Genomic DNA, 18833 nt, shown 5'->3' on the forward strand with positions numbered 1-18833 from the left:
CAGAAGTGATGCTCACGCTTTCGGGCACCATAAAATGAATCCTAATTCGGTGACCCTGCAGCGTTATTGTCACCGAATGACCGAACCCGTTGGCAATTATGCAACAACTGTTACGGAGCGGGTACCACGCTGTTTTTGCGGCCAGTCGTCCCAAAGTACACTACCCGGCTTACGAGCAACACTTGTGCGAGACATACGACTTCAGAATTACTCGCACACCCAACACCATGAACATAGCAAAGAACACTCAAGCAAAACGTACGTGTTTATAAACTTTCTTTATTCAAAGGAAAAGAAAAAAATTATGGTAGCTTTATGTAACTTTCACATGTAATTAAGAAGATATTTTTCAGTCTTTCACATTCTCGCTACGGTGCGCGTTACAGTTATTCACGCGCACACTCCTCGCACACTCACACATGCACAACAATGGCATTCGCGCAGCGTAATTTCACACTCGTGAACGTTTCTGTTGTCACCCTGAAAATCTATGGCAACCGGATAGTTTTCACAGCGCAGTCTCTTCATTCACCTGTAAACGCACCCTTGGCTTCTACTCCTCCCGCAGTTTCTCACAGTGTTCACAGCAAAGGCACGTGTGAATAGTCACTTCAGTTGAAGACAACGTCGGCCGTCGACGGGGATCCAGGCTTCACAGTCTTCATGTGAGCACGAATACAATGACGTTCAGAACAGGCTCGGGACACAATGCTTTCGCTGATTCCATGTTGGTTCATGGCTCGAAAACTCTGTTCTTAAGAAGACAGCCGCTCATATTCATTATCTAGGCGAATTGAAAATAGGTTTGGGGTACCAGCCACGCGTGGACTTTAAATTCAAATAAAATTCAACAAAAACGAAGGCAGTTTTGAAATTCTGTCGAAGCTCCTTCCAATATTATAATCCGTCTAGCATAACCACGCACCTCCAAGCACCCTTACAACGTGCTCATAGCGCTTTCTTTGCATGTAGCGTAGCATGGCTCCTCTGTTCGCGCCAACTGATTGGGTCATTCCACACGTAGGCATAGTCCTGCGTTAATCTACTAAAACATTTGCATATGACGGCTCAAACCAACTCATCTAAGTAGAAAATCTCCTTCAAAATTTATCTGAAGCATGCTCAATGTTGCGACCAGGTCATATAGCATAGAGGGAATCGTCTGAAAGTGTCTAAATATAATAAAAACCATCAATACAACAAGACCATCCTGTTCCTTTCTTTGAAAGCTGGATGTTGATTTCTTTCTTTTTTTTTTTTGCTCAATTTAGCGAGTCTAAAAGCTGTTACAAGCGGTCCCAATTACCCCAATTGAAAATGAGTCACTTTTTTACATCGCAGCCGCATTGGTCATCAACAGCTGCTAAAAACGCCCTGGTTTCCTTGTGGTTCTCTACGTAAATATAGGAATGCAGGACAGGCATCAGGAGTTACTAGTTATAGAGGGTAAAGTCTGCTACTCGGTTCACTTGTTTTGTAGGGGCATCAGCTTTGTGGTGTACAAAGGGGCCAACAATGCTCCAGAAAAAAAAACGAAAGGAAGACAAAGAAGTCCAATGCTGAAGGTTTCGTCACAACTGGAAACTCTAAATACCCACGGTGCAACTTGTGTCCTCCTGTATGCAGATTAATCACCTATGCTGAGCAGAGATCAGCCCCTATCGCTGTCATTAAACGGGGCCTGCAAGTGTTAATTTTTCACCGGTGTCAACAGGACGCAAATACCAACGTGACGTCATGGAGTGTGTGCAACTACTCCCCGGACGCCAACTGGTACTGTACGAGATAATGGTGTGTGGGTTCGGTGTTGACTGTGTAGCTTTTACGTTTTTTTTTTTTTCTGGGGTGATTCAAGCGGGAGAAAGATTAGCAGAAGGAATGGGATTCGCCTACAAACTGTGCGAAAAGCTATCCCGATTAAAGCAGCTGTCCTAGGGTTTTTGAAACTCAGCTTTCTCAAGAGAGAGAAACAACTTTATCGAAACGGATTTTTACGACGTCTTCTCCCGGCATCGTCGATGGGAGTGGTTCCCTATTCTCGAGATCCATATGCCCCTCAGGCCTCTTGTCCCCTGGCAACCAGCTTGATTTGGTCTTCCAGAGTGGGGCTGATCAGCAAGGTCTCCCATCGCTCGGTGAGGGAGGGGGTAGTGGGGCAACGGTGGAGGGGTGTTTTTTAGTAAAATCACATTCTCCGATTATGTGGCGAAGCGTGCCGAGTTCTTTTTTTTAACAAAAGGGGCAATTTCGGGTGCAGCGTTCAGGAAACATCTTATTTTGAAGGATAGGGTGTGAAAAGGACCTAGCCTCTATCTGCCTGTATATTGATTGTTGATCTCTGTTCAGTGACTTGTGTGGATCAGGGAACCACTTTCTTTGTTCTTTGTAGTATTGCGTTATGTCGGTACAGCTAGTGATGGCCTGTAGCTCTGACTCCTCTGTTCGGTATTCCATTTTTTGGGCAAGTTGGTGGGCTAGTTCATTGCCCTCCAACCGGGAGTGTGCCGGCGTCCATATAAGCTCCACCTTTCCATTGGTGGGAGTGCGGCATTTCTTCAGTACTCTAAGTGCTTCGAGAGACACCCAACCTGCTCTATAGCTGGCGTATGCCTTTTGGGAATCCGTGATTATTTTCTTTACTTGCGGTTGTGTTAGTGCAAGCGCAATTGCGGTTTCTTCGGCCACTTTTGCATGGGACGTCCTGATGGACGCGCAGGTGACGAGTTCACTCCGTGTTGGTAACGCAAGGGGGCCCTTGTGGTGCCCATAGGCATTGTTGCGTCGGTGTATAGCGTTCTGTAATCTTCTTCTCGATCTATTTCCTTTGCGATAGTCTTAGCATTCTCGACTATGGAGCAGCCGCTGTACATCAAAGCTGGCGCAGGGAACCAGTAAGTGATTGAAGAAGTTGTCGGCAGGGTCCCGTGAGCACGCTAGAAAAAGGACAATCAGAAAGAGGGGCTTGGGAATTTCCGAAGCACGCACCGTTGCAAGCAACGTAAACAAAACAGAAAGTGGGTTCATGGGCCGAAAACGACAAAACCGGCATATTCAGCATGGTGCGGCCAATTGCGAGAAAGAAACGTTCATACACTGCAGCTGCCCTTATGTTCCGCACTACTGTCGTGGCCCGGGTACGTCGCCAAGCCACTCCTGGTGGCTTGGCGACGTGCCCGGGCTGGCTTTACAAGTGCCGTTGCTTGCTGGCTTTGTTTGCTTGCTTTACAAGTGCCGTTGTTTCCCCGTTTTGACTGTATCTTACTTGTCCAGGTGTCCCCATTCACTTGGAGTAACAATGCCTCGACGTACCTGAAAGTAATATCAACGAAGTGTCATTGCGATCGAATTCCTGAGTAAACCTGGAAGGGATACCTTCAATAAAAAAGCCAGATCACAAGTAAAGATGTTCACGAAGCAAAACAAAAACATAATATCCGGGTTAGCATGCATTCGTGCTTTTTAAAAATATATTGTTCGCTATTTTTTGTCCCACATTGCTGTTGCAGCCTCATTTGATATGACTTCGCTGAAAATAAACCTTACCCAAAGGATGTCGAGCACGTTAAGGTCTCTCAGCTGGCACGTTCTGCCACCAGACGGGGGTTGTTAATCGATCTCAACACGCATTTTTTCAGTACGGTACAAAAAAAAGAAAGAACGGGGGTTGGTGAGGGAAATGAGTGCTTTACGTTTCGGTGGATGCGCTAATGCCGCAAAGGGCACCCGTTGCGCTCCAGCACAGTTTGTGTACACTGTTTACATAAGACAAACGCTGAAGGACGCGAGAGAACGACAATATACGAGGAGGAGTACGATTGCAGGTACATTAGACGCGCGGAACGGAATCGTTCATATACTATACGTGTAGCGTTATATGTACTCGGTTTCCCGAGGGCGGACTCCTAAGCAAAACTAATGCTTTCTTCGATTCGGTGGGAGATGAACAAGGTTCTTTCTCTTCCCTTTTGGCGTTCCGCGTTGCTTGAGCTCTTTTCTTCGCATATTCCTGTCGCATCTTGTGCCACGTGTTCCTCTTTTTTAAGGGTCCTGCCTCTGCGTGTTCATTCGTTTCAGTTGAAACCGGGACTGAAGGATTAGGGAACCTGTACACCGCCTACCAGACTGCCGATAATACATCCGACAATCGACATCACCCAGTTCGACCATCTTCAGAGAATGGGATATTAAAAGATGGATTTTATTTTTTGCCAAAGTGTACGGATTCGCGAAATTGAAAATTTGCACCAACGTATTCGAGCTTAATCGCAACAAATCTTGAGCTCCATATTCTTCTCGCCCGATTTCCTCTTCTTTCAAAATCTACGAAAGCCGATTACTTGTCTGCCTAGGCATGACGAAATGCGAACGCCGGAAGCAAGTTATAAAAAAGAAATCCATGCTTTTTAGTTGAAGCGTAATATGCCAGCACGCAAGGCTGTGGTGGTCCCTGTACGAACCGTTCGCAGTACGACCCATGATTCTCCTGAAAGTAAATCTTCTTAGCGTCTTTAGAAATTGGGGAATCTTTTTGTTTTGACTTCCTGTTAAGTATATTATATTGCGGTACAACTCCTATGCAGTCTTGCTCAATTATAAAATTTTCTGCTACATCAAGCTTTCCTATTCCGGGACAACGAGGGTACCTTTATTCAGACCGCGTTGTGCGAACACTACAGAAGAAAATAATTCGCGAGATAACAGTTTTCTTGAAAAACCATTTTTTTTTCTAGTTTAATAAAAGCAGTTAGCCTTAGAAACATCAATGTTCCGAGCAGAGCTCGAAGACAGTTTCGACACTGGGTCTTACCTCATGGACAATATGAAGCCTTGAGTGGCTGTTTTTTTTTTTTTTAAACAGCTTCCTTTCACTGAGCATACCTCGCTTAAGCCTTATTTTATAATAGCCGGGAGAAAATTTTATTGCTGGTCTCCTACAGAAGTACAGAAGAGGAAAGCAAAAAAAAACTATCGCTCAAGGCGAACTTTTGCGAAAATACTGGTTTTACCAGTGCGTTAAAGTTCGTTAGCGGTATATTACAAAACTACCTCGTTAAACTTGGCACTTTCGAATCTCTCCTCCCTTTCTTTCTTCACTTTCTTTAGCCTTGACATTAGGTGATTTAGTCACAACTGCTGCATTGCTCTCAAGTGTATTAGGACACTCGAATCCTCTGCCTTCGTTTGATCTATTTTCTTATGAAGTTTATCGATACGCCATGCTTAAGTCGAATCTTCTGCTTCATATAAGCACATAAGCGCGTGTGGAAATGTTGCAGCTATGCGTAGTTAGAGTGAAGAAACCACTGTGAACTGAAAGAGAAAAAAATGACGGCACAGCGAAATATTAAGCCCTACACTCTGAATGCTCGAAGGCAGGGCCGTAGATTGTACCCGACACAAATCCGAGGGAGAACGCGAAGTTTGATACTCTACGGAGCGCTTACAATGTTTCGTTCCGGATCCCTGTTGAAGCTGCGCCTTGCACGAGTATTGCGCTCGATTGTATGGATCCATGGTTTTCCGCTTGGGAACAGCCGCGGTCTGCGTTGGTTATTTCCGGAAGGTGCTCTGCTGTGGACATTTCGAGAAATTTTCCGCGCTGGCGTTGTAGGTAATAATGCGCTTCCCGGCTGCCGCTGCGCTGTAAACATCCGCAGCGACGATCTCTCGCGTGCCAACGATTCGCGCATCCAGAAGCGAGAATTCAGGCAAATATCGACCACTCAGTGTCTAACGTCGTACGGACAAATTTCGACGAGAAATAACGTTCGCTAAAAGAGTTTGCCGGAAAGTAGAGAAAAAGGGAAAGGTAGCCGAGCTTCCGCGGTCCGTGACGTTTCGTAGAAAACTAACGATCTTGGTTGGATTTGCGTTTTCTATTATCTTTCGAAGCGGAACGTGTCTCTTTTATATTATGGCGTTGGGGTAAAAACGTCATGTTGTTTTGAGAGAAAAATTGAGTTTTGCTAGAATAGAATGACGCAGGTAACCGGCAGTTTTCCTTGCGTACAATAAGGAATAAATAAAGCCTTTAATATCGCCTGGGAATAAGCGGAGCGTAGAAATGCCAGCATGCGGGAAGATGCGTATGATATGTTTATCCATCCAAATTATGATCTCGAAATTTGATGACCCCCCCCCCCCCCTTGTAAAGCTGTAAAGCTGTAAGTGAATTCTTTCGACGTTTCAACATCCAGCTTTCAGAGGACTACATGCAACGAAAAAAAAAACACGATGAATTCACGCAGAAAATTGCGGATAAAGTCAGCAGTTTGTACACTGGCCCGTCCAAAGTAGGCGCAATGCGCTGCGCTGAGCCCTTTCAAAAGAGTCTCTGTTTACTCTATTTTGTCGTTCCGACAAGGGTATGTGGGCGGCGCCACGTTGCCTTACATGTGCTGCTTTTCTAAAGGATTTGCAGCGGTCGAACAGAGCAAGTAACTGGCTGCACGGTCGAACGTTCGCTTATTTCACCAGCGCACATTTAAAAAACAACCATATCAGGATATTCTAGGAATTACTGGTTGCAGTGAGAACGCGAGCAATGACTTTGGTTTTATTCTTCAGAGAATCATTTTTGCTTTCGCGTCGACTTCCCCGAACGTTTCATTGCGCAGGAAATCTTCTCATTCAATGGCAAAACTAGGTAACAGGACCATTTTTGTTTTGTTTTTTCCCACCATGTTCGAGGATTCCCACTTAACAAGCGACGGATGGCAGTTGTCACACACGCAGCAGTAAAGATCCAGGGTATCCTTATGTAAGTTCAAACACTTCCTAAATAAATACCTTCAAAGCTGTACCTTATTTCAACGATAGCATGAGGCACCGATCAAGTTCGCATCAAAGGAAAACGAGCGGAAAACTATTGAATTTCGCACAACCTTCAAGAAATCAATTTTTCAATGTGAAAGAAAAGATAAATTCAAATATTTAAATGCTTGATCCACTAAAAATAAACATTTCGCGAACTACGAAGAGGGGAAAATTCGGCAGTACAGGTATCCGTATGAACCCAATCGCCAATGAAGTAGTGTTTATTACTCCAAAAGCTTAAGTACTGGTTCAGTCTGGAAACAACCTAATGGGAAGCTGGGTCGCTAAACTGCGATTGTTGTAGTCGCGCTTTTCATGCCTGAACTTTCGAAGCCGCAGCATAGGTCCGACCAGTATCGAACAGAGTGAGGTCAAGCGGCGGAGAACGCTCTGAAGCCGGCCTCGACATCCCGGCCGCGCCAGAACCTCTTGCTCTCTGCGACAGACCTTTCAGCCGCGCCATTAGAGGGTTAGAGGGCAGGACAAGCCAAACACATTTAACCAATTCTACTCCCATGTGCTCGTAACCGACCTCTTGTCCCACTGAGGGCTGTGCAACAGCTTAAAAAATTCAAGAAAAGTATTGGGCTGATGTAAATGAAAAGACCATTGGGGCTCTAACTCACAATTTTTTTTCGTTATTGTGTGCTAGGTCTGATGAAAATAATTTACGCCTTTAATACAATGAAAATTGAACAAAACCAGATGTAGTTGTCGTTAAGAAGAATATAGCAGTGCGAGGGACTCGTTTTTGTTTCTCTTGGAAAACTGTCATGGCTGGAGAGCCCCTTTTATATTCTCCGCCAACGTGTTTCAAGGAATCATTTTAGTGCCTTTTGGAGAACATAACCTTCAGTCGCGTGAGCTCTGCGCTTAATTTACTTCTATATCTCGGAGCTGATCAGGGTGGCGCGAGCAGCTGGGGTTTCGAAGGCGACGTAAAAGACAACAGTTGCCACAGAATAGCAAAGAAAGCAGTTCATCTTCCTGGCACCAAACACTGAGAAATGAGAGAAATATAGGTTTTCGTATAACCTTGAACATTGAGATACTAGTTTGAAAATCTCCACGCTGTCGTCCGCCAGTGCCCTTTACTGTGGTCTATGGTAAATGCGCGAACCGAAATCCCACGACCAGTGGGATGCGCAATACACGCGGGATTTGACATTGATATCAGTAAGTATGGGAGAAAATAAATACCTCCTCCACAACCAATCATGAGAAGAGTAAGTGCTGGCTGATGGTGAGGAGTGACATTCTCGCCGATAAATTACTGCGAAATGCTAGGGCGGCTACGCCAGAGCGGGCGATTTGAAAGTTGCTGACTGGGCCGGGTGAAATACAATATCAACCACAATTCACCCTTCACTTTGCGATACCATTCGAATATTTTACGGTTCATTTGCGGAAATAACGCACGGACAGTTGCCTCTTGCGTAACTGGCGTGTCACGTAGAATAAACACCAAACACTTCAAAATACATCGTGCTAGACTTGATACGTCATGGCGTGGATGGCCACCCGTAAAAAATCATGACAATGAGCTTTATGACGTATGAGATCAAACCCATCTCTAATGCAACCAAAGCCTGTTTATAATCTGGTTTTATCACCAACACAAGAATTGTATTTTTTGGTGTGTGTGTTTAAGAGTCAACTGTTCTGCGTCGCAGCGCGAAACAGACATTGCATCCCCGCCAATGTCCTCAACACGTCCTGGTTTGTGTACACGCAGGCTTTGCTTTGCGCGATTAATTAACTATCACGTTCATTGTAAAAAAATGCTATGTACATATAGCGTCCGTAACTGCAACAGATGTCAACAACAAACGTTTTGTCAACATGAGCGTGGCTGCAAGTCTGACGTAAAAGTCCGCGCGCATAAGGACACAAGCACACACAAAAATATGGGTTAACTCGATGGGAGGTACGAAACAGTCACGTCATTGAGCGAAGACAGGTGTGACATTTAGCCCATGCACTGCGATAGGACACCTAGTAACGCTGGGACGCCATGGCTCTGTTCCTACTGACAGGTTGCGAGGGAAATTAAACTCTAAAAGACGAGCTTTCCTGTAATTTTTTTTTTCTGGTATGTTCAACCAAAACATTTTTCTAAGTAGCGCTTTATAACTGGGGACTCGCAGTTCATTCTCACCGACAACGTACGTGATTACTCGGGATAAAATAGGTCCGCTTATCTTTAGGCGTCACCCGTAATCGAAGAATCCGCTGAACTACTTGGTCTGTGCTAATGTCCCCACAAAGCAGTAACAAGGCTGAAGACCAGAGCTTCAAGACCCCGCTAAAACCGGCGCTGTCTCGTCTCTCCGAGGATGGCACGGAGGAGAGCAAGTGACGCCCTACGTGTGGACGCCGTACATGGGAAGAATAGTCTCAGGGCCGTTTAGGCCTAGCACAAGTTTCCATCCAATTTGAACGTCGCGGCCTGCCTCTGAAGGTGCGTGTAACGCGCGGCAGCACAGTATCGAAGGCCTTCACCCTTCACCTGCAGACATTCTGGGGGCACACGGCACATAAATGGTCTTGAGGCGCCAGTACTTCACGCGCCCAGCGTAGAACAAGCACTTAGCAGAGCGGCAGCGTGCCGCCCGCCTCGGAGAGCGTCCAGCTGGGCACGGAGGACGAGCCGGTGTCCGATCGCGGCGGGGTGATGGCCAGCGAGGACATGGAGAGTCTCGAGGAGGGCGGCTTCCACGCCGGCAGCAAAGGCGGCGTCACGCACACACGCGAGCACACGGCACTCACGAGCGGCGTGGCCCTTAGCCGCTGGCTGGCTTCCCCTTCGGAGGCCCGGGATCGGGCTTCGCCTGCGGCCACGCACGCCGCCGCCGGAGACGCCCAGGAGAGAACCCGGGACATTTGGAGAGCGGGAACAAAAAAAAAAAAAAAAAAGACCGGAAAAAAAGGCACTCGTTAGGCGAACATCCAGAGCGTGACATACAGGCAGTAATGAAACGCTGTTGGTTTTCAGTGAACCCAAACGACGTAATTCCAAAACACCTAGTTTAAAGGCATCAATCATCCTCTTTGGGTTATCACGTTAATTTACTTAAATGCAGTGCCATTTATATTCTGTCAATGACATAACAAAGAAACTCCAATGTGTCTGCGGAAAGTACTGTTTTTTGTAAAGTTGAAGGCGTAGTGTTTTTAAAACGCCGGCTGTAAAGTGCTGCTTTGTACGCATTCTTGTGCGTGGGCCGAAATCGTTTTATGATAAACGACACCTCAGCCACACCTTTTAATACAGTTTTGGAGGTTGTCTAACAGGCACTCCTCTGTGCAAAGCGCGCCTTCGTATAGGCTATGGCAGCGGCGTAGCGCGGATGCGGTTACCCACCATCGATGAGAAAATTGAACATACTCCTAATGTCTATGTTGATGCCTGGTCACAATAACGTGTTATTTGCACACGAAAGACAATCGCAGCAGTAAAATGCACGCAGACAGTTTGGCGGTCTGTTAAGAGGGTAGAGTCATTGTCACTGTAAGTACTTCTAACTACTGCAAAATTTTCAGCGTACACAGATGATGCAAGCATTGAAAACTAGTTAAACTAAAAGCTCCCGTACCCAGTAGATCACGGCAATATTAAGTGGCATGTCGAAGGGCCTAGGGGAGTAGTTATGGTTCGTAACATCACGTTTTTTAAGGGGCGAAGCCTCTTAGGGGCCATCCCGGAAAATTCCGGGATTGGCGCCGGGTGATTTCCCCCGGGCCATCACCACTGCCGAGAAACCTGGGGAGGGGCGAAGCATGCAGTTCATAATTGCATTTTGGGCACCTTGCCGCTTTTGCCAACGGAAATGAAACCGTTGGGGGTAGAGGTATACAGCTTTGCTGTAAAAGTCTCGTGTATTAAAGACGATAGTCTTTCTTGGACTACTGAAACGCGAAAATTCTGGTCTGTCTGTCTGCCTGTCTGTCTGCCTGTCTGTCTGTGACCCGTTTCAGCCGCCCGGCGAAAGCGAAATAAAATCTGCGCAATAGTCTTATATACTTCAGCGAAATCTAATCTTCTAAGTCGGGTGTCAGTGTTTTCATACTTGTCAACATTGTTGAACAAGGACGAGACATTAGGCAAATATAAGGCAGAAAATCAATACATAGGTGATATTTTCAGTGTTAAAAAAATAATAGATGCTTGGTTTTTGCGATAGCAAATGAAATAATACACTAACGGCAGGAAACCGCCGCCTGCTATTGCCAGCGCCACCTTCTGGCGGCATTTAAGAAATCAAATGGAAATAGCAAAGAAAGATTCCACTAGATGGGATCCACGTTCCACTTGGAACGCTCGTGCGGTAGGGCATCGCGTTTCTATAAATGTTGCAGTAGGATGCCTCAATTCACACGCGTCTCAGCCGTACGGCAGCGCTGGCATCGAGACACGTAACTTGGAGGAATAGAACGCGGTAAATTTAACGTGACTGGAGCAAACCTCTACCGTGTTATCTTTGGAGGAACGAGACGGGAAAGGAACAGCATGAGAGGTGAGCGAGAAACAGAAGGGAGGCCTTTACTTGGCAGAAGCGCCAGTCCACTATCGTCTTTCGGCGACATTTGCAACAAAAGGAGCAGATATGCGGCCATTTGTTTGCAGCACGAAGCGTTATAGCGCGAGCCGTAAGCGAGTGTCCCGGCGTCTTTTCAGTGTGCGTTACGTTCTAGCGCGAGGGGTAAACGAGTTTCCCGGTATTTTAGTACCGTGACTACATGAGACAGCGATTACGACGATGACAGGAGACGCCAACAGCCCCAGCCCCTAAGGGGCTTCTCCCTTAAAAGAACATTAGTATAGTGGTCCATTCTGCACCTATCAAGTAACATTGTGTGAGAATAAGAACTTCCGCTTCTATATTTAAATATTAGCCTTCCAGACTAATTGAATTTGCAATAAAATATAATTGCTCTGCCGTAAGCAACGGACGGCACCAAATTTCTTCAATTCCAGTGTTCAATTTTAGTTCGGACATTATTACATGCATATAGTTATGTCCGCGAGGCGTGGCAAAAGGAAACTCGTATGTCTCCTGACTAGGCCACCGCTCCGGGAGTACAGATCGGAAAGCAGTGGATACAATAAAGGAAAATAGAACACTGGAAAAACTCTGTACAAGCACAGGAAAGCGAACATATCGAATATATAATAAAGACAGAACAAGGAAACCCGTTTTGGTACAGAATAATCAGAATAACGGGCGTATCTTGTGCAAGTTGGAACAAGCAAAGAAAGACCTGAAGAGGAAGCTTCTTGAATATTACAGGCGCAAGGCCCAGAGAGAAATTGAATTTGCTCAACGAAACGAGACGAAAAAGAACCTGTATAAAGTCAGCGATTCCATTTTTATAACCGCTAATAAAAATTATTGTAATATTTACAAAGCAATCAAGGTCCGTTTGTGGAAGTAGCGAACATATTGAAATGAGAAACGTGGTTCCCGGAAGATCACCCAAAGAAAATTCGTTTGTATTGTATATTTGTATATAAAAAGGTTCTTTTGAGATATTGTAGCAATGAGAACAGCTATCCGGAAACACTGGACATATCAACTCCCGTGTCGTTATAAAAGCGTAGCTCTATTACATTTTTTCTCCCCATTAAAATGACGAGTTTTTTTTAGGAGTACATTTTTAAACACTCTGAGCTGCATTTTTTTGTACTCCCCGTACAACTCATTAGGATCGCGTAAATGTGAGCAGCTTCATTGGATATTTCTTTGGTAATTCGCCCACTTAGTACAAAGAGGAAGAAACGTCCGCAGATAATAAAATGATACGGATTAACCAAGTAAAGTTGCAATGTTTATATCATGAAGATGCATTCAGCGTTGAAAATGTCTGAATAAAAATCACCCATACTTTTAACAAAATAACTCGTAAAAGGGTAGTAACGACTGTATTCACTAACTTCTTACGAACTTTACTACCCCGCAGAACGGTACGTAGGTCCTGTCACTAAGTGTGCAACCGTTACTAGTCTAGACCGTGCACTCAGTAACTGCCGCTTGTTTGATACTATGATTCACTGACAGTAACAAAATTCTATGAATTATTCAACGTAATAAATCTAACACTTATCCCACTCTAAATCATGATTAGAACGTTTTTTTTTTGCAAATCCGCATGCTGACTTGTATATGCTCACTTTAAAATGCATAATTCTAAAATTATCGCTAAAATAACTGATTTTTGCGACAAGCCCACCACCTCTATCAAATTACTTTTCGCTGCTGGCTATAAAAGCAATGTCCCTTCCTATCACCCAACACCTGCCGCACCCCCATCACACATATTCTCGCACGCACACGCACAAGCACACGCGCACGCGCACGCACGTACGCACACGCCAACGCACACACACCCACCACACATACACACACACACGCACGCAAGCACGCACACACACACACACGCACGCACACATGCACACACGCACGCACGCATGCACGCGCACACGCACACGCGCACGCGCACACGCACGCACACACGCACACACGCACACACGCACATGCACACGCACACGCACACGCACACGCACACACATACACACACACGCCCGCCCGCAGGCACACATGCAGGCACGCAGGCACGGACGCACGTTACGTCCCTTGACTTATGTTTCTTCGCAAAGCCTTTAGTAGGTAAGAATGACGCCACACCTTCGTAGCTGCGTCGGCAATTTCTATGACTGGGTGTTTGAAGCCGTTTGTTTGACGGAAGTGTCTTTAATATCGAAATGTAAAGGCAATAAACAATATTTAAAAAAAGGCAGAGCAGACGCTTCGGTCCCTGTGCAAAGCCGGAACATCTTATTTTTTGTATTGCGCCGTGCTATATGGCTTCATCATAACCATTATCAACAGCCTACCCGGCTCCACTGCAGGATGAGGGCCTCTACCATTGACCTCCAACCGCTCCTGTCCTGCGCTCTTAGAGTCCACTCCTTGCCGCCGGATTTCCTTATTTCTTCGCACCATCGTGTTACTGGCCTTCCTCTTTTTCTAGAGCCGTCTCTCGGTGTCCACTCTGTTGCCCTGGTGATCCAGCGGCTGTCAGTTCTTCTGATTGCATGATCAGCCAAAGTGCATTTCTTTTCATTTTTATTTGAACTAGGTCATGATCTACTAGTGTTTATTCCATGGTCCAGGAAACTGGTTTCCTGTCGCTAAGTGGTGTTACTCCTATCATTATTCGTTCCATGGTCCGTTGACCCGACCTAAATTCGCTTTCCAGGTGGTTGGTAAGGGCCTAGGCTTCAGTCAATACTGGCAAGATACACTGGCTGTATATATTTTTTGAGTAATAAAGGTAGCTTACTTTTCATAATTTAGGAGTGCTTGCCGAATGCTACGCAGGCCACACATATTCTGCGCCGGATTTCTCTCTCGTGCTTGCTTCAAGCAAATATTTGCCGCGCCTTCATCGGAACTTATTATCATGGTCGCCGCTATTGCCCGTCTTTATAATGTTAACAGTGTTATGAGAGTAATCACCGTTCAGTTGCTAAGGGGGACTCACTAAGCTGCTAACATAATCAGAAGTAAAATGAGGAGTGCTCCCTCCCTCCCTCCCTCCCTCCCTCCCTCCCACACTCACCCACTCACTCATTTACACTCACTCACTCACTCACTCACTCACTCACTCACTCACTCACTCACTCACTCACTCACTCACTCACTCACTCACTCACTCACTCACTCACTCACTCACTCACTCACTCACTCACTCACTCACTCACTCACTCACTCACTCACTCACTCACTCACTCACTCACTCACTCACTCACTCACTCACTCACTCACTCACTCACTCACTCACTCACTCACTCACTCACTCACTCACTCACTCACTCACTCACTCACTCACTCACTCACTCACTCACTCACTCACTCACTCACTCACTCACTCACTCACTCACTCACTCACTCACTCACTCACTCACTCACTCACTCACTCACTGTCACCTATCTCTCAAGAAATCAGTGGTCTGTCGTGAACAAGCACCAAAAATGTCCCTCGCTCAATAGTGCAACCCATATTTAACAAACTACAGCGACGCTTATTATTGTCACGAAGCCGAGTAAAAAATGACAAAAGAAGGACTTCTGTGTTAGACACAACGTCAGCACGTCCCAAAATACCAGGGAGTTCTTGCAGGACCGCTTGAAAAACTGTTTCCGCCGTTCTGTTACTTTTCCTCGGGCAAAGGACAGGTGGACAGAAGCTTCCTATTTCCTTTTCCGCGTCCGAAAGGCCACGGAACAATCAATATTCGTTTAGCGCGAGAAAGAAGACAACGGTGTTTTACTTCTTATGGAGGAATTTCCGGAACTTGAAAGCGAATATCTGGACGGTAGGTGACGTAGGACGCACACGCAGTATGGTTGCAACAGAATTGGCGTAGGTAGCGGTTCTTCCGGCGAGCAAAATCTAGCCGGAAGAAAAAAGAAAACGGCACGATCGCCGTGGACGAAACTTTTCGGAAGCTGAGCGAAAGCGTTTTCCTATGCGCTGCTGCAACTCGGAAACCCAAAACGGTGTGCGATAATGCCCACGCCAGCAGCCACACTCACTGGGCTTAGGAGACGCGTGATGCGCTGCTCGTTTTTCGCTTAGAATCGGTGGTCCACGAGCGCAGGCGAAGATAATGAAAGTGAAAGCGGAACCGCGGGGAGAAGGCACAAAGTGAGGAAAAGGAGGAAGGGAAAATATAAATAGCAGCGCTTCCAAAATGCTCAGCTCTAGCGAAAGAGGCGGCAATGGTGCAATAGGCCTAATGCCGGACCTCGGCAGCGAAGAGGAGGCGGAATGGAAGAGGAGAGGGGGGTCTCTTTATATCGACTCTGCCGGCCACGGGCCCGGAGGAACGGGGGTGGAAAAGGCCCGGCGCAGTCGCTGGGAAGAGGAAGCGAATTCCGGCGTGATTGCCTTCCAGCGTTCCGCTCGCCTTCGAGAGGAAAGACGCCGGCAACTGCGGGTGAAAGGGAGAACGGCAAAAGGAAGAACGGCGACAAAAAAAGTCCTTGGTGTGGCTTTGCTTTTCTTTTGTCCGCCTCGTCTTGTCCGTTCTCGGGGCCGCTAGCGATTACCGTTATTAGTACATCTCAATGTGTCTCGCGCGACCTCATCGTTTGGTCCTTGCAGCCCTGTTTTACGCGGAATGGCCTTTGTTATATTTATGTTAGTTTCCATAGCTGTGCGCGTCTGCATGGACGGCGTGCAATCGATGTGCCTTGTTCACGTGTCTCCGAAAGAAACGATAGGAAGCTGCGTGGCTGCACCATAAATGCTTTGCGCCAGTCGGTTTTGTTCGTGAACAGACCATTTACTAAAACAAACAATTTGCGCTTATTTTCTCAATGCGTGTAGAATTTTCTGCGCCTAGATCATGGCGTTATCAAGAAACAAGTTAGTTGAGGTCTTGAGCAAACGGTATGAGATTTTACAATTACTTTTGCTTTTGATCGATGATTGAACATACGAATTTGTTCATTTGCGCCACACCGGGCCGTTTTAACAGCGAAACTGTTGTCGGTTGAGCCTGCTCGTCCGTCTGCTGAAGATCGCGTGTTACGCAGGAGTAGGATGAGGTTCCCAGATTCGCCAGCGGCCTCACATAAAGTGTTTTTGAGACCCGCCGATAGAATGCGCAGTGTTCTCGCAGGGGAGGGTTCCCATCTTTCCCGCTAGGGGAGAGAGCCTCCCATTGCTGACGTTATCTGTCGATTCCTTTCCGCGCACCGTGGAACTTCCGTGGTGACGGCGCTGCCGTTCTCGGGCGAGCGCCCATTCACGTTCCAGCTGACGCAAGGGAATCACAGCTTCGCTGTTTCAGAAAATTGCACATTGGGTCGAACTGGGTTTAGCCTTTGGGTGAGTGACCTTGCTGCGTGTTTGCGATAATCTTGAAAAGGCCTCTTTGCGCAATCCCACGCGGACATGATACTGACAGGGCCATACAGGTTACGGGTGCACATAGACGTAAAAATAGGCTACATCATCAGTTACACCCTCTGAAATTACGCTTCTTTTTAAAAATTGGCTTTGCCGAAAAAAAAAACGCCAGAAAGTTTTTCGTGTTGGTCATGAAGTGGACCTTTTTTATTTTTGTGGCCTGATGATCGACCGATCAACCCATAGGGTAAAGGAAGGTAGGACAGGCGTTTTGTTCCTTCTCCCTTCGTCGTATCGGTTCTGCACTGCGAAGATGAACAGCAACCAATTCGCCCGATTCGCCAGAATACTCAAAAGTTTATTTTAAATTATTAAATGAAAATTTATAACTGCAAAAATGACATACAAAGGACAATTTCGGCTCCAGGCTTGTCCTCGCTCTTGCTAGCTGTTGCGATGGAGGACCAAACTTTATGCCTAAACCATGCCTGAGTAGACCAAATAAGTGAGCGTTGTAAGCAACTTTTGTTGAACCACATTTCAAAGCCAGAGTTGCAGGAACAGCTTTGAGCTATCAACTTAGGTGGCTGCCAGTCTGACCACTGCGTTCATTACAGGTATTTTACTCATACAACCAGAACCGCTATGGTTCAAAATAACAAGTTTAAAGTAACGTAAGCTTATCATTCAGTGCATTATTGTTAGTTGTGGGTGAATTTGGAAAGAAAACTGGTGGTGGTCACTGCAATCTGCATGCGTGCAAGCAATGAGAAAGAAATCGCGTCAATCAGTGCGACACACCCGTTAAGAAGCATCCAAAAAAGAATATGTGGGGAACCAAACTGCAAAAGAGTTAGCGCATATAGAAATAGAAGGATAGATGCGCAGAAAGAGAAGAGATAACAAGCAGCACTTTAGAAGGAAGAGGTGGTGCAAAGTGAGTCCGGAACCCGGACAAGCAGGTGAAATCGGGAGGAGACAAAGCAGTGATGGTGCAACTACGGCCGACGCTGGTGAAGACGGCGGTGGCGGAGGTTAGGTGGGAAGAGGGCCGAGCTGCTTGCAGTAGTCGAGAGTCGACTCACGGGTGACCTCGGAGGCTCGGGCGTGTACTTGGGCCAGCTGTCAAAGGAGGTTCGGGGTGGCACCCAACCCCTGCCACCATGACTCGGGGGGGACGGTGGCGGCGCTGTTGTGAGCGACGGAGGAGGAGGCCTACCGTGGGCGCGGGTGGCCGCGAAGTCGATGTCCGCGTACTCCGTGGGCGGCTCGTGGGGGCCCGACAGTGACGGGGCCGGAGATCCAACCGCCGCCCGGCAGACTGGCCGCGACCGGCTGAATGTCGAGTGCGAGCTGGGAGGTAGGCTCAGCTCGGCGTACGTCAGGTCGTCTTCGCGCTGGTCACGAGTCACGACCCCAAAGAGGAAAAAAAAAAAAACGGGAGAGGGAAATGGAAGGTGGGCGAAAGAAAAGGACGGAAGTGAAAGAAGTAAGGCCAAATAAGCGAGGAAAGACGCGAAAAGAGTGGAGCAAAAGATAGCACGCAAGAACAGAGGCACGCTTGGGGAAATTGAAGGGCAGCGGTATGTGGAGGCCTCAAGGGGGCTTTATCATGCTCGCCGTTATATGGTTCAGAAGCTGAATGAAATTTGACTTGATTTTAGGGAACCTTTGTCCCCATCTCTTTTTCAAAGAAGCAAAAAAAAAAAAAAAGACACGGTAAACGAAAGAAAAAATGGAGAAACGAGAATCGCAATGTTCTCCGGACACAACTTCCTTCGTCATGTGCCTTTTACTCAGGAGGGCTGCCTCAATAAACATACGACAAATAAAATACTGCTAGTTATACGAAGCTTCAGATGTGCAGAACAATGTTGTCAAGGGACGGATTAAACTGTCCTCGATTTATCGTAACTTATGCTTAAAACAACTGGTAGCGTGACTGAAAAGAGAGCCGCTGAGCTTCCCCATGTCTGGCTGTAAAGAGGTTAACCGCGTAAATTCACTAAAGTCTTTCGTTTTTTTACGATCACGTTTACCGCACTTGAGAATCGCTGTAGCATAAAGGAAATGTCTATCTTGAGCGATTAAGGTTA

At 46.6% G+C, this 18833-nt stretch overlaps 1 protein-coding gene across 3 annotated transcripts in view; it reads right to left on the reverse strand.

Annotated features, from left to right (window-relative positions):
* Positions 1-1240: 1240 nt before the first annotated feature.
* The window catches only part of LOC144178327 (synaptogenesis protein syg-2-like), a 228704-nt gene continuing 211111 nt past the window's right edge, over positions 1241-18833 (reverse strand). Inside the window, exons 12-13 of one of the 3 annotated variants that reach the window (XM_077706082.1) lie at positions 17957-18134; positions 1241-9647 (exon numbers count right to left, since the gene is read on the reverse strand). In XM_077706082.1, coding sequence (XP_077562208.1) covers positions 9406-9647; positions 17957-18134 — 420 coding nt within the window. In that variant the 3' untranslated portion in view covers positions 1241-9405. Of the gene's footprint in view, positions 9648-17822; positions 18135-18833 lie in introns of all 3 variants that reach the window. The other 2 variants (XM_077706083.1, XM_077706084.1) reach the window with 2 other exon arrangements.

Source organism: Haemaphysalis longicornis, unplaced genomic scaffold (genome assembly GCF_048455015.1).
Source record: "Haemaphysalis longicornis isolate Haplotype H1 unplaced genomic scaffold, Haemaphysalis longicornis Haplotype H1 scaffold_4, whole genome shotgun sequence".
NCBI classification, from domain to species: Eukaryota; Metazoa; Arthropoda; class Arachnida; order Ixodida; family Ixodidae; genus Haemaphysalis; species Haemaphysalis longicornis.